The sequence below is a fragment of the Hyperolius riggenbachi genome, chromosome 7 (assembly GCF_040937935.1).
Source record: "Hyperolius riggenbachi isolate aHypRig1 chromosome 7, aHypRig1.pri, whole genome shotgun sequence".
Classification (NCBI taxonomy): Eukaryota; Metazoa; Chordata; class Amphibia; order Anura; family Hyperoliidae; genus Hyperolius; species Hyperolius riggenbachi.
The window spans coordinates 216,271,361-216,288,233 of NC_090652.1; the positions used below are offsets into that span (position 1 = coordinate 216,271,361).

Here is a 16,873-nt window from a genome sequence, read left to right on the forward strand (position 1 = left end):
AGGCAGCAGCAAGCAGTTACCAGGCAGCAGCAAGCTGTTACCGGGCAGTAGTGAGCAGTTGTAAGAGTTTGAGAGGCATTTTACTGCCTATCAACTGTCCGTGGTAAAGAGGCCTACCCTAGCAAGTCTGGCTTTGCAAATCTGGCTTAATTGGCTATTCATGAGGCAATGCTCATGCAAATTTGCTTTTGCGTGCCAAACTATGCAGGGTCAAAAAACCAATACCCCAAAGCGGCCGCCCTGCTACATGCCAGTGGTGAGCGAAAATGCAAAAATTTGTTTCGACAATTTTTTGCCGAATTTTCGCCTATTTTCGTTTTGACAGGCAAATTTTCCATCTAATTTTTTCGCGTTAATTTTCGCCTAATGCCAGTCATTTTCACGTTACTTGCGTATTATTGCTGACATTTTCCACATAAGGGCATTAGCGTCCGCATTCAGAGAAGTTTCTTGCGCATTATTGCGGACATTTTCCGCATAAGGGCATTAGCGTCCGCATTCAGAGAAGTTTCTTGCGCATTATTGCGGACATTTTTCCGTATAAACGTCCGCATAGACTGAATTTCCATGCGGATTATTGTGGACATTTTTCCGCATAAGGGCATAAGCATCCGCATACAATGAATTTTCGATGCTGGTCGAAAGCGCAAATATTTCAGGAGATTTTAGTGAAAATTCGCCAAAAATGAAAATGGGATTTTCGATGCGAAACTGCTACATGCTACATTAGCACTATCCAGGAGCGCCACAGGGAGGATTCCCAATGCCCCCTTTTTATACAACCGGGGGGACCGCGGGGTCCCAGGCTCTCTCACTGCCTGGGAACCACAGCGGCACCCCAGAGGGGGAGGCTAGGTGGTGCAGGCGACTCCCCCCCCCCCCCCCCAAGCGTGGCCAGCGCCGGGAGAGCCGTCTGCACCCACCTCCCAATATTAGAAACAGGCACTTACCTTAACGTCCATTGCGTTCTGCTACATGCGCATTAACTTGGGGGCACCACATGAGAAAGGAGTGAAGCATGGGTCACCCCGAGCTTTAGAGCTCAGGGCTGGCTCACATACAACACTCGGGGGGGGGGGGGGGGGGGGGGGGGAGGACAAGCACAGACAACTAACTCCAGGGCTCACACCGCCGGAGCAAGCCATCCATCACCTGCCTCCAAAGGATACAAACTGCAAAAAATGCTTTCCATGAGAAAATGAATGCGCATGTAGCAGAACGCAATGGACGTTAAGGTAAGTGCCTGTTTTTAATATTGGGAGGTGGGTGCGGACGGCTCTCCCTGGCGCTGGCCACACTTAGGGGGGGGGGGGGGGCGGCTGCGCCACCCAGCCTCCCCCTCCAGGGGGCCGCTGTGGTTCCCAGGCAGTGAGAGAGCCTGGGACCCTGCGGTCCCCCTGGTTGTATAAAAAGGGGGGCATTGGGAATCCTCCAGTGGCGCTCCTGGATAGTGCTAATGTAGCATGAACTTATTCCCGCAGGGCGACCGCTTTGCAGTATTGGTTTTTTGACCCTGCATAGTTTGGCATGCGAAAGCAAATGCATATTTGCATGAGCATTGCCTCATGAATAGCCAATTAGGCCAGATTTGGAAAGACAGACTTGCTAGAGTTAAACTTGGTGTTTGAGCACGCATACATTTTCTAATGGAAAGCCTATAGGTGGGTACACACATCAGATAAATGTCTTTGGAAAATGAAAGATCACAGACCAATGTTACCCCCTTCCATGTAGTATGAGAGCCATACCTACACAGTCTATTCTATGGAGCTGAACTCCCCATCAGATAAATTGTTTTGCAAGATGCTGCACACAAAGATGCTGTACACATGCAACAGATCAGTATCTGCAAAAGATCTGTTCCTGCAAAAAATCAGTTTCTGCAAAATGCATTCATAGTCTATGATATCTGCAGATCTCATGCTGGGCATACATGGTATGTTTTCTACCATGTAATCGAGCCGCTGATGGCTCGATTGATAATTTCCAACGTGCCCAATACCCCGCCGGATCGATTCTGCGCTCGATACCGGCGGGCAGGACAAAAGAAGAAATGAGGGTAAAATAAGACAGTGCTCGCGGGGACGAGCGGGAATCGATCCGGGTGCCCGCGGGGACGAGCGGGAATCAAGCCAGCGGCTCGATTACACGGTAGAAAATGTACCATGTATGCCCAGCATAATACACACCTTGTTTGACGGACATTCATCTACAGATCAGATAATCATCTGCAGATCCAAAGATCCATCCTGGTTGATCTGATCTGCAGATGATTGTCCGTTAAACAAGGTGTGTATGAGATCTGCAGATATAGACTATGAATGTATTTTGTAGGTACTGATATTTTGTAGATACTGATCTGTTGCATGTGTACAGCATCTTTGTGTGCAGCATCTTGCAAAGATTTCTATCTGATGGGGAGTGCAGCTCCATAGAATAGACTGTGTAGAGTATGGCTCTCATACTACATGGAAGGGGGTAAAATTGGCCTGTGATCTTTGATTTTCCAAAGACTTTTATCTGATGTGTGTACCCACCTTTATTCTTCTTGCTTCAAGGTTGAGGCACGTACTCTGTTAGATAGATAGAAGATGTGGCGTATGCTACGACGCGGGTCGGCTAGTATATATAACTAAACCTGGTGCATCCATGGTGAAGGGAGCATCCAGGGATTATACCCACTTTGTAATTCATGCCCCCTTGTACTTCTTGTGTCTCCCCGCGTCTTCCTTTGTCCCCCTTGTGTCCTCCTGTGCCCGCCTCTGTCCTCCTTGTGTTCTCCTCGATGCCCCTTTGTGTCCCCGTGTCCTCCATTTGTTCCCCTGTGTCCTCCTCTGCATAGGCACAGTACAGAGAGTCCCCGACAGTGGTGGGTTGGAGGTTCATATTGATAGGCATTCACAAGTTAGGAACTCCCTGCATTTGGGCTATAAAATGCAGTGATTTTTTCTGAGCACTTCTGAGTCTTATAGTCCAAAAAATACAGTACATTTTTTATGAAAGACAATCCTTTATGTTTTTTTTGGGTGCCACTGTACTCGATGAAACTGAAAAAATTAAATGCAGCTTGGAACTGGCCCAAACAAATTAATTCTTGCCAAATTTAATTGGGCAAATTTCAAGCTGCATACAGTTTGCATGCAAGCTATCTTTATATGTGAATGATCATGAGCACTATAGAATGATCGACGTTAAACTGTCAGGGAATGACCTTTTAGCCCTTTGTAGATAAATGGGTAATACTTTCTCTAAGATCATTGTGGATTTTTTTCCCAGACTAGTAAATTGCACAAATTTCCTATTTTATAGAGGTGGTAACACTTAAGGTGCCCATACATTACTCGATTTGTAGCATCAATATCTGGGCAATTCTGCCAAACCGTGATGCTGCATGCTGGAATGATGATCTTTCTGCTGCATGCTGAAAACGGTCGGTCAGGTGCACGGTGGTGACGGCATTCGATATTTCGATGATCGATGGACCCATGGCAGGTCTTTTCCCCATGTATTGTGCCCTCCCCCCTTTGGGCCCATGGTGAGTGTGGATGCAGCTGATGACTCCACTGCGCGCCTCCTCTCCATTGCCGTCTGTGCTCCCGTCTCATGTACTGACGTCACATACATGTAATGGGGTCACTGGGTACAGGGCCAATGGCGTTGGAGAGAAGGCACTAGAGAAGGCACACAGCGGATAGATGAACCACACATTTACCACCAGCCTAGGAGGGCACACACATTACATGAGGTAGCCACTGGTACAAGGCCAATGGAGATGGAGAGAGGACACTAGAGGAGGCACACAGTGGATAGATGAACCAATCTAATCCAATCCAATCCAAAAAAGCTTTATTGGCAGGACCAAATACATTTAGCACTGCCAAAGCAAAACAAAGCATTAACATGTGGAGGGGTTGTGGGAATAAGGGAAGGGTATAGGGGGTTGGGGTATGTAGTCCTTAGGGTGTGGAGGATGTAAGGGACAATATGGGGGGGCTGAGATATATGGTCCATAGAGAGGTATCGGGGGTATACAGTCCATGTGGTATCATGTTTCTCTCAGTTGGTGGCAGGCTGTGACATATCGGGCAGCTATTTGCACGGTTGTTTCCTCCTCCCCCAGTAGGATGTAGAGTTTCCGCTCCTCATCTGTGGAGGTAAAATCCTGGATCTGGTCAGAGAGTCTCTGGAAGTGGACATTCCTCACAGGTGCGTATTTGCTGCAGTGTAGCAGGAAGTGGGCCTCATCCTTCAAGACCCCCTGGTCACATTGTCTGCACAGTCTCTGCCGCCCTGCCTCTACCTCCAGGCTGTGGGCACTCAGACGGTACAGACTCAAGGTCTGTCTGTCTTTGTGGTGGTGTACCCTCTCCAGATATGGCGCCATTGTGTACTGCCTCTGTAGTGATTGGTAGACAGTGAGTTTCTGGGAGTTCTTTATGTCACTTCTCCATTCCTCTATGTATCGTTCCTTGCAGCTTTCTATAGTCCCTTTTATTTGGGCTTTTGTCAGTCTGTGTTGGTTGTGTTGGCTGGGCTGGCTGCTGATGCTTTGATTGAGAGTGCGTGGTATTGCCTTGCCCCCCTGACTCCAGTGAGGCTTTATGGTGGTAAGTGCTGGGGTTGCTGCCTTGTATATGCGCCCAGTATGAGAGTGCCCTATGCTGAATATTTATTATTTATTTATTGTACTTATAAAGCGCCAACATATTACGCAGCGCTGGACATTAGTTTAGGTTACAGACGATATTTAGGGGTGACATACAGCAAAATGACAATACATGAATACAAGAAAGACCAGATCATGCAGCACAGTATGAGTACAAGGTAATGCTTAGTCACTGGAGGGGAGCATGGAGATTAGGTAAGTTAGGTTCACTCAGATGCATAGCATGGGTTCACAGTAATGGAGGTGCATGATCAGGTAGGACACAAAAGGAGGAGGACCCTGCCCAAAGGCTTACAATCTAGAGGGAGAGGTAAGGACATGAAAGGTAGGGGACCAGAGTTCAGCTGTGGGTTTAGAGCACTTGTGAGGGGTAATAGGCCAGAGTGAAAAGGTGAGTTTTGAGGGCTTTCTTGAAGATGTTGAAGGAGGGGGCTGCCCTAATGGGCGGAGGTAGGGAGTTCCATAGTGTTGGAGCAGCTTTTGAGAAGTCCTGGAGGAGTGCATGGGACTGGGTGATGCGGGGGGCGGTTAGGCGAAGTTCATTGGAAGAGCGGAGTGAGCGGCTAGGTGTGTACCTCTGAGTAAGATCGGAAATGTAGGTTGGACAGGTTTTGTGGACAGATTTGTAGGTCAGACACAGTATCTTAAATCTGATTCTGCACTGGATAGGAAGCCAGTGAAGGGATTCAAGGAGGGGATCCGCCGTGGTGGAGCGATGGGAGCAGTGGATAATTCTGACTGCCGCATTCATGATGGACTGCAAGTTGGGCTGTTCGGGTCTGTTGGCGCTTTACAAATACAATAAATAAATAAATAAATAGGGAGACCAGACAGCAGGGCAATAGTCAGCCATAATGGAAATCTGCCTAGCTCTCCTCGGCAGGCTGAGTTCGAAGTGCTGCAATGGACTTGCAGAAGATACTTGCAGAACTCTAGATGGAAGATTTCTGTTGGGATGGAATCCCATTTTGATTGGTCTGGGTAGGTGACCGGGCCCCATACCTCACTGCTATAGAGCAGGATTGGGGTGATGATGCTGTCGAATATCTTTACCCACACTCTCACTGGTGGTTTTAGGTGGTAAAGTTGTCTTCTGATGGCATAAAATGTTCTGCAGGCTTTTTCTTTCAGGGCCTTTACTGCTGGCTTAAAGCTCCCTGATTGGTTGATCTCCAACCCCAGGTAGGTGTAGCTGTTAGTGGACACCAGTGGGGAGCCATTTAATATAAATGAGGCGGTGGGGTTCTTATTTCCATTCTTCCTCTGGAACACCATCACTTTCATCTACTTTGGGTTGATGGGCACTGCCCATGTGGTGCAGAAACTCTCCAACACCGCCAGGCTATCCTGTAGCCCTTTCTCTGATGGGGAGAGCAGCACAAGGCCATCTGCATACAGTAGGAACTTCACCTCATGGTCATGCAGGAGGAGGCCTGGTGCTGGGGAGGATTCCAGGGCTACAGCCAGTTGGTTAATGTATATGTTAAAGAGCGTTGGGCTCAGACTGCAGCCCAGCCTGACTCCTCAACCCTGCTTGAAGAACGCGCTTTTCTTCCCATCCACTTTCACACTGCATTGATTCCCAGTATATGAACTCTTGATGACATCATAGGTTCTTCCTCCTATTCCACTCTCTAGGAGTTTTAGGAAAAGGCCTGGGTGCCACACTGAGTAAAACACCTTCTTAAAATCCACAAAGCAAGCGTATACTTTGCCACGTGAGCTGTGGACATGGGTCGAATCACACATTTACCACCAGCCTAGGGAGGCACACACATTACATGAGGCAGGCAGAGCAAGGTAGATTTCATTCTGAGTGGGGGAGCACAAGACGGGGGGGGGGGGGGGGGTCACCACCATCACCAAGAGGGAAGCTGTTGGGGGGGATGCACCAATTGGGAAGCCGAATTGTGAAGGGAGGAGGAAAGCTGTTGGGGAGGGAGGGGAGAAGCCCACCAACAGGGAAGCTGTATTGGGGAGGGTCACTACACACCAGGGAACTGTTTAGGGTGGGAGGGGGTCCACTAGACACCAAGGGATTGTGTGTAGGGGTCGACACCAGGGAACCGTATTGAGGATGCTGCATGCAAAATTGGAGCATGGCTAAAGGTGTGGCAGGGGAGATCTTAGTGCCCGTTTTTTCTGGATTTGTTTTACCCAGAAAAAGAGTCCCATAACAGTACTAGACTAGTTAGTATTAGTATAGTTAAGTCATCTTTATTGAAATTATATATTAAAATCAATTAACAGTTACAAAAGAGATGACAGGGGCTGGTCACAAGTGAAATCAACTCCACAATCCAACTGGTCACAGTAATTAGGACTATCAAACATTTAAATAAAGATAATAAGAATCCTGCAAAAGAGCTGTTCTAGCAGCAAACCATTTGATCACAGTTAATTACAACAGATTAATCCAAGATATGTAATCCTCAAAAGGGTAGTATTTAGCGATCAAGGGGGTAATTACTGAAATTCTCAACAAGTAATAACGTCCATGTATAAATATCCTCAAAGTCACAAACAATGTATTGCATAAAGGGTTGCATGTAAAAAGAATTCAATCCAGAGTAGAGTGCCTTTGCAACAAACCAAATACCTTCGTTTTACATAAATCAGTCATGTAAAGTGCTTACGTGCTGGTGAAGGAGGGAGGAAAATGTCAACCAGCTCCCTTTTTCCTGGCTCTAAAAGTTTGGGAGGTATGGTGGTTGGACTTCCCCCCATAACCTCCCTGAATACCTCATGTGGGTGATAATGACATAGAGAGATGAGCACAGACAGTTCACAGACTGCTATACCATCTGACCAAGTTTTGTATGTCACTTGCACAGGAGGTCAATTTTGCAAACCTACCTAACCGGCTTATAAAAAATGAATAAGGTGGAAATGGTTAATATGCAATATACAAAACTTTGAGCATGGCTAATGATGTACATTAGAGAGGGGTAAAAGCATTATACAAATGAGTCTGTAGCTGGTGACTGTTTTTCACCTTTCCTCTACATATACAGCATGCCTTAAGGTGCCCATACACTCGTCAGATTGGCAGCAGATAGATAAGAAATGCATCTGATGATCTATCTGATGCGTTTTTAGAACATTTTTTACCAGGATAGAATTCCAATAGATTTCAGTTTGAAATCTATTGAAATTCGATCTGATGGCATTTTTTTGCCATCAGATTTCCATTAAGGCCAATGCAAACTGATAAGCAATCTCATCAGATCGACCTAAATTTTCCACCCTGCAAGTTCGATGGAAATCCATCGAAATCGGCCGTCGATCGGTCGATTGGCCAACCGATTTGCAATCGATTGATCGATCGATCGGGATCGATCGGTCGGCCAGAAAATTGGCTGAGTGTATGGGCTGCTTTACACATAAGATATACATTGATTAGTAAGGATTTCACAGTCAGAGCAGTCAGCTTGAATTGCAGTAGAGAAAAGCCAGGCAGATAGAGGAATTGAAGACAGATGTGGAGGTGCAATAGAAACATGGTGCTTACATATAGTAAATTATCCATCGAGCTGTTACTGTGTTAGAACAGCTGCCATGGCTGACTTCCATGATATGCTTTTATGTGTGTGCTTTCGTGGGCTCTGACGTTACACTGGGAAGCTTTAAAACCAGCACAATGCTAAAAATGAAACCTTTCTGCAGCTCAGTGGGATTTCTGGCTCTGTCTTGTCAAGTGCGGAGATTAATCATGCAGAGCCTGTCTTAACCACTTTATAGCAAAGTGGCAAAAAGAGCATCATTACATGCTATAATCTGCAGAGCAGTGCTAGATGACAGTGCTGCAAGTGCAAACCTACGGTAATTGTAAGCAGGACTCCCCACTGTTCATAGATTAAAACAAGAACTTGTGGCACTGACAAAAAATGTACCCCCCCCCCCCCCCAAAAAAAAGTTTTCCTTTTTTTCCCCATAACACGTACATTTTGGAAAATATCTTGCTACAACTGGATTTGCAAACAGTTGTGAATATTTTACATTTCACAGCAGAGGACAATGTTAGCTTTACTATAAGGCACTATTGTCATATACAACCTCCAGCTTTAGTATGGCGGCACAGGTGTGGCGGGTTCTGCAAAGTGCTTCTTGGAGGCTACCTAGTGGGTGTAGACCCAGCCTATCCACCACCTCTCTTCTGTGCAGGGCCGGTTCTCTCATGAAGTAAGGTGAAACATTTGCATGAGGCGCAAAGATTAGAGGGGAAACATGTTTGCACTGGGTTTACACTTACAGCATGTAGTCAGAGTAGGAGGAGAAGCAAGAGAAGAGTGAGGTGAAGAGGTCATCATTGGGTAAAAGCAGCTTGTTGTGCTGTGTGAGGAGTCTGACAATGAGTGAGGAGGGGGGAGGCAGGAGAGCGACAGTGTTTCATTTGACTTGCACAGCAGTAAGGAGGAGGTGACACTGCTGTCCTGACTGAGGAGGAATTGAGTGGCTGAGGGTGAGCAGTTTGTTTGTCACAGACTCACAGCCAACCAGTGTGCTATTGTGTGGAGCTGCAGCATGTCATGTGAGAACATTAAATGAAGCAGAGTAAATTTTCGGGGTGTCGGTGCTGTGCGAGCATTCAAAAATGGGGGTGGGGGATTTGTTTGCTCAGGCAGCAAAAAGTCTAGATCCGGCCCAGCTTCTGCGCTACACAAATTTCTCCCCAATCTACCTATGGAGAGGTGTGGCCCAGCCACCTGGGTCTCACATATTGCAAGTTGAACCACCCAGCAAAGCTTATTTAAAGGGATACTGTAGGGGGGGTCGGGGGAAAATGAGCTGAACTTACCCGGGGCTTCTAATGGTCCCCCGCAGACATCCTGTGTTGGCGCAGCCACTCCCCAATGCTCCGGCCCCGCCTCCGGTTCACTTCTGGAATTTCTGACTTTAAAGTCAGAAAACCACTGCACCTACGTTGCCGTGTCCTCGCTCCCGCTGATGTCACCAGGGGTGTACTGCGCAGACACAGACCATACTGGGCCTGCGCTGTGCGCTCTTGATGACATTAGCGGGATCGAGGACACGGCAACGCAGGTGCAGTGGTTTTCTGACTTTAAAGTCAGAAATTCCAGAAGTGAATCGGAGGCGGGGCCGGAGCATCGGTGAGCGGCTGCGCGGGCACAGGATGTCTGCGGGGGACCATTAGAAGCCCCGGGTAAGTTCAGCTCATTTTCCCCCGACCCCCTACAGTATCCCTTTAAGGAAAATACTGCAAGAAAAGAAGAATCAAAAAACTTGAGGTGTAGAACAAAAGAAAAACAAAGAAGAAGACAGCTGAAGAAAGAAGAGTACAAAAGAAGAAAGGATAATGATGAAAAATTGTTGGATGAATTGATGAGATATGATCTGTTATGATGACACTAACACCAAGTAACCTGGATTTTTGAACGGTACTGCAACAAGGTAAAGTGCTAAATTGGGCTGAACCACTCATACATGGCTGTTCTGGTCTAGGGGTGACGTTTCTGCTGAAAAACACATGATGGCAGATGTCTGTGTGTGTATAAAAGGGTTAACATTATCCATGACACGCCTTTCAGCTGGCTGGTGCTCAGAAACTGTCTAGAGCTGCAAGATCAATGTGCAGCTGAGGCTGAGAGGATGATCATCACAGATGCACTTTAAGTATAATTCAGGAACTTAGTTTGTAGCCTAATTATTAGGATGTCTTCTTGACTGATGTAGAAAGCAATTAGTGGATAAAATCCAAAGTTTACTTACTACTTTGTTACCTTTTGTGTTGTTGGTAAATGTATGGTATACATTTGTTCTAGGTCTTCTAGTTATACGCAGTGAAAGGAGCATACACACTTGGCTTAAAGGGATCCTGAAGCGAGAAGTACCGTATTTTTCGGAATATAAGACGCACTTTTTCTTCCCCAAAACTGGGGGGAAAAAGTGGGTGCGTCTTATATTCCAAAGGTACGGTATTTTCGCCCCATAACATACTTACCGGATCCTGCCGCCGCGATCCTAGCCTCCTTCGTCTGTCCGCCGTCATCCAATGTCGCAGCAGCCGCCATCAGAGGGTCCAGCAATCCCATCCAGTATCCCCGACTGATCCCTGCTCTTTAAGTGTCCAAGTCGCCGGCTCCTCTTCACTGCAGTCATGCTTGTATGCAGGCTCGCGGTGATTACGCGCTGCCGGGGCCGCCTTCCTCCATAGTTATGGCGTCCTCTTCTTAGATACAGTGCCCCCTTCTGTGTGACGAGCGGCGCACGCATGACGTCAGGCGCACGTGCGGCGCTCGTCACGCAGAACGGGGCACTGTATCTAAGAGGACGCTGTAACTATGGAGGAAGGCGGCCCCGGCAGCGCGTAATCACCGCGTGATCACCCCGAGGCTGCATACAAGCATGACTGCAGCGAAGAGGATCCGGCAACCTGGACACTTAAAGAGCGGGGATACTGGATGGGATTGCTGGACCCTCTGATGACACCTAATGGGACCCTCAGATGACGGCTGCTGCGACTCTCGGGTGATGACAGGCAGATGGAGGAGGGGAGGATCGCGGCGACAGGATCAGGTGAGATGCAGCAGGGGTGTAGTGTAGTGTTGTTTGGGTTGGCTGAAGGGGTTACTTAGTGAAGTGTAGTGTAGTTTGGGTTGGCTGCAGGTGTTAGTGAGGGAAGTGTAGTATACTGTAGTGTAGTGTAGTGTAGTGTAGTGTAGTTGTAGTAGGGGTTAGTGAAGTAATGTGTAGTTGATGGGGGCAGCAGGGGTGAAGTGTAGTGTAGCAGGTGTTAGTATAGATGGGCAGTGTAGCTTAGATAAAGACAGTTTTGGGGGAGTTAGAGGTCCATAAGAAGCCCCTGCACCATAGACGCACCTAGGTTTAGTTTATTTTTTTTTCCTGATTTTTGCCCTCTAAATCTAGGTGCGTCTTATATGCCGGAGCGTCTTATATTCCGAAAAATACGGTATATGGAGACTGCCATATTTATTCCTTTTAAACAGTACCAGTTGCCTGGCAGCCCTGCTGATCTATTTGGCTGCAACAACTAGCATGCAGCTAATCTTGTTATATCTGACAAAAATGTCAGAAACACCTGATCTGCTGCAAGTTTGTTCAGGGTCTATGGCTAAAAGTATTCGAGGCAGAATTTCAGCAGGATATCCAGGTAACTGGTATTTTTTTAAAGTAAATAATTATAGCAGCCTCCATATACCTTTTATTTTGGGTTACCTTTAAGGTAAAGGTATTTTTGTCGTATAAGCTATACATATTAACAGACAAAACCCTACCTAATAATTGGCAAGTGTCCCTGTGTCCCATGTCAGTGCTTTTGTCTCTGAGCACGTGCACGAAGGGACGCAGAGACACTGTCGAGAGCTGGGGGAATGACGTGCGGCAGAGGAGGACGGGTCCCAAAGGGGGTGGGCAGGTGCACGCGAGCGAAGCGCGGACGCACGCGGCGCGGTGATAGAGAAACCTGTGCGGGGGGTGTTTAAGGGCGCCACCACAGCCTAGCGCCCATTTTTAAATGGGCCTTAAGACTATTCCTACCTAATAATACGCAATTGTCTCTGCATCCGACGCATCTGTGTCAGTGCTTTTGTGTTACTGTGCATGTGTCGCACTGACAGCCGTTGGGACAGGACGGGGTCCTGCCAGGGGGGCCGGGTGGTCATGTGTGTGCATGCGGCAGTGGCAGCACATTTTCTCTGTTACTGACAACTTTTTGTTTCGATTATTTGTTCACCGTAAACTACATTGCTTTGAAATGCCCATCCGTTTCCTCAACTGGATATCTGAATTGCTTCTTTTAAACCTTTACATAAATTATGTTTACCTGACTCAGACTATTCAGGTTTTCCATTATTTGAGGAGGAGTCCGCATTGATTTCTAGTTCCAACTTGGAGGAGGATAAATCTTTATTTGCTATATGAAGGCATTAAGCTACTTATAAGGACACAATTTTGTGCCTCAAATTTACAGAAATTTTAAATTGTATCGTAGCATAAATTTCTTCTGAACCCCTTGATCTGTGATTTTTTCCATATAATGGGTCCATAGTTCTGGCCCTTCTTGGCAAAGCATCTACCATATTTACAGTTTCCCCCTCAAAGTGGATGTGTGATTCACCTTGACGGGTCACTAAGTAATAAATGCACTGATCCTTGTGCCAAAGGATGCCACACGCTTTCTCAATGCCCTTCATCCCGCCTCTCCTTTCCATTAAACGATACACCATCTTTTTGGCTGCAGGAAAATAACAATTGGACAACCTTTTACCAGCAGTTTTTTTTATCCAATGTGCGTCATGTTTTGAGCCTCCCCAGTGTCCCCCCCCCCAGCAGACTATACTGTGCTGCCAATGCAGAGCGGATGCAGGGAGCGATTTCATATTTACCTGTTCCAGACACTGGATCGGCTCTCCTCTTCCTCCACTGAGTGACGCTGTAAAGCCAAAACCTTTTCTGAGTCCCGATCACATGATATGGCGTGATCGGGACCCAAAGGATGATGTCAGCATTACAGCCCCACTCAGCTGTGAAAGGGACTCCTATGCTGGGAATACACGGGTCGATTCTGGCGCTCGATTCTGCACCCGATCGTTTTGCCCGCTCGATTCTCTTATCGTCCGCTAGGGCTGCACGATTTTAGGGAAAAATCGAAATTGCGATTTTTCTCTCAGAAATTGCAATTTCGATTTTTCCCCGATTTTTTTTTCAAATGCTGGGGGTGGGGGAGAGAGGTTGGTCCGCACTGCCCGGTCCTGTCCGTAATACTTTGCTTCTGGCCCCGCTGTGCGCGGATTGGCCAGAAGCAGTGAATATGTATGAGAGTTAATGAGCGGGGAAGGGGGGGCGGATCCACTCCAGCAAGCGGCCGGGCACATGCAGCATTACCAATCACTGGCTAGCAATTAAATGACAGCAGCGGTAGGCGGAGCTGTATGCTCTGTACAGCTCCGCCTACCACTGCCGTCATTCCATCGCTAGCCAGTGATAGGTAATGCTGTATGATGTGCCTGGCCGCTCGCTCTAGTGGATCCGCCCCCCGCTCATTAACACTCATACATATTCACTGCTTCTGGCCAAGAAAGAAAGAAAGAAAGAAAGAAAGAAAGAAAGAAAGAGAGGAAGAAAGAGAGAAAGAAAGAGAGAAAGAAAGAAAGAAAGAAAGAAAGAAAGAAAGAAAGAAAGAAAGAAAGAAAGAAAGAAAGAAAGAAAGAAAGAAAGAAAGAAAGAAAGAAAGAAAGAAAGAAAGAAAGAAAGAAAGAAAGAAAGAAAGAAGAGAAAGAGAGAAAGAAAGAAAGAAAGAAAGAGAGAAAGAGAGAAAGAAAGAAAGAAAGAAAGAAAGAAAGAAAGAAAGAAAGAAAGAAAGAAAGAAAGAAAGAAAGAAAGTGCTAGTCTTTAAAAACAGTTACTTGGTGTCAGAATGTCACTGAAATTGTACACATTCCTGCAGAGTCCACACATGCAATACAATGAATAGTTAGGCTTTGCTGTGACAGAACAATTCTCAAACGCCCAGTTCTTTACGAAATCCATATGTACATGCACCCTCTTCTCACCATTAATAAGTGTGGATGAATTATTATCTTACTATGTCAAAATCATGAATAATACAAACTTTTCCGGGGCTGGAGCTTAGCTCATGGAACATTTATGAGGAGATTGTCACAACAGAATTAATAACTGGAGGCCCAAAAGATAGGCTGAGAGGAAAAAAGATGAAGTAAATGGGCAAAGCAATGAAAACCAAGTGGCAGCAGCCTAAATATTGATATCTTGATATGTTTTATGTAGAGTCTAGATTATAATTTAGGCACAAGTCATGCAACATTCAATATTTAAAAAGCAATAAAGATTAGAAATGAGTAGCAGCTGGAATGTAGAGAATTGCTCCTGTCACTCATACCTCTTAAGCGAGAGGTTCCCACTAGGGAACATGCACATCAATGGTCTCTCTCTTGGTCCTCACCCCAAATAGTTGCTAAAACAAATTTCTCTAGGTTCAAGAACTGTAAGGTAACTAAAGACCTACTTCAAATTATGCTTAGTGCAAAATAAAAGGGAGGCATCAACCAATGCTCCTCAGTTCCTTTCTGACTCCATAACATGCCAGCTGCGCAATAACCCTTATCATTCGCTTCCACTTGTCATATTTCATCAAGATTCTGTTGGATGTGTGCAGATGGCTCCCATTCCCCTGCACAGAGTGTAAAAGTCAACTAACCAATCATTGGGTGTGCAGAATGTCACCCTGGTGACCAATTCTGCATGGTTTGATAGCTTATGGTGTGTGTGTGTGGGCGCATGCGTGCATGTATGTATGTATGTATGTATGTATGTATGTATGTATGTATGTATGGGAGTGGTGTTACACGCTGCGCATGTACATAGTTTAAAGTTTTGCCAGACATCACACACTGCATTGGCTGACTTCATAGTTGAGTCTCCGGGTTGAATCCCAACTAAAACAACATGACTATGATAGGGATAGTTTGTGACAAAAGTTATTTAATATACTTTGTTTAAAACACTGCACAAAATGTTGTCCATAGTAATAATAATCTCCACAGTGCATTTTTTTTAAATAAATTAACAAGTGGCTTGCCAGCAGAGCATTGCAATATCCAGTGAAGATCAGGAAGATGGATTCCAGAACATTTCTAACTGGCATTGTGTACAACAGTAATAACAATGTAAACAATATTCAGCATAGGCTCATTTTGTAAGCAAATTTTACTTTACATTTATTCTACACACTACATATACTCACTCAGCAACCATTGTTCCCGTCTTTGTTTGGCTTTTTCTTTCTTGGGCAGTTGAACTTTTTCTTCTGAAAAAAGAATTCCAAAGGTAAACATCATGCATTTGTAACATCAGTGACAAAAGGAGTTATGCCCAAAACTAAGAAACAAATATTAAACATCCACATCCTCTAATTAATGCAATATGTTAAAAAACAAGAAATTCCTTGCTCCCCAACAATATTTGATATATTGGTACTTGCTGATGCCTTTGAAGCAGGATTTGAGCCTTTGTCCAGGTTTCAAATCCCGGCTCAAGCCAGCACGTAAAACATAAGAGTCTTTGGCTAAGGCTCCCTAATAAGCGCTTTGAGAATGCCAGGAGTAAATGCAATATAAATGTTGTGCGTCTTTTCTTACAGTCATGTCAAGACAGACATATCTAAATAAGGGGTCAAATAAAAACTGGAGCACTTTAAAGATGTGTGTCAGGTTTGCACATAGGCCTCGTTCACATCTGCTGCACTGAGAAACGTGTGAAAGCTCGTGGTAAAAAACGCATGCACTTGTGCACGCTTTAGTGCGCGTTTGTGCGTTGCGCTGCGCTTCTTTAATGCACGTTTTGCTAAATTTAGCAGTAGCAGTTGTCAATGAAGCTTTGTTTTTCTATGTAAACGTATTTTTTTTTCCAAATAGGGGCAAAAAATGCATGTGCTTCTATGCGCTTGTACACGCTTCTATGCGCTTAAAAAGCGCACCCATTCACTTGCATTGATGTGCACTTTACAGCTCAAAGCACAGAAATGCATGCAACCCTACGTTTCTGTAACGCTGCTTAGCGCAGCGCATAGATGTGAACCAGCTACATTTAGTTACATGGGAAAATCAATACCTTGCTGATCGCACAGGGCAGTGCGCTGTGAAAAGCACACAGAAACGGCCCTGATGTGAACGAGGCCTGTGCTAATACTCTTTATAGTGTTCCAATTTACGTAAATGTGCAGCCATGAGGGGACAACCAGATCCAATGTATAAAGTGTTAACTTTTGTGACTGGAGGGAGGGGAAGGCTAGATTGTTTTGTTAATTAAAAAGATGACTGGCAGGGACCTTACAGGCTACAGGTCTCTTTCACACTGTATTACTACCAGCAGCAGAGTGCCTAGCCTATTCATAACCTGCCATTTACGTTGTTTTCAAGAGACAACATTGCACTTTACAGTGATTTTTTTAGAAAGTGGTTAGGTTTCTGACAGGCCACTACATAAAATCCTGATGGTTTGCCATAGCTAAGCTGTGTACCCTGTAATAATTACTACCAAGGCCAGATATTCCATTAGCGAAAGTACCACTGTTGGAGAGGCAGCTGCTGTAGCAAAACAACTGATAATATTTTGTATATTATTATTGGCGAGTACCACTCACATGTTGTCCTTATGTGTGTGGTCAGTGTGAATAAACCTCAATCAAAATTCATCTTCGCAAAGAAA

The 16,873-nt window shown here is 45.6% G+C and overlaps 1 protein-coding gene across 2 annotated transcripts in view; it reads right to left on the reverse strand.

The window, feature by feature from the left end:
- SLX9 (SLX9 ribosome biogenesis factor) overlaps positions 1 to 16,873 on the reverse strand; it is a 221,824-nt gene that overhangs the window by 74,253 nt on the left and 130,698 nt on the right. For both annotated transcript variants that reach the window (XM_068245217.1, XM_068245218.1), the window contains exon 3: positions 15,411 to 15,473. In XM_068245217.1, the coding sequence (XP_068101318.1) occupies positions 15,411 to 15,473 (63 nt within the window). The remainder of the gene's footprint in view (positions 1 to 15,410; positions 15,474 to 16,873) is intronic.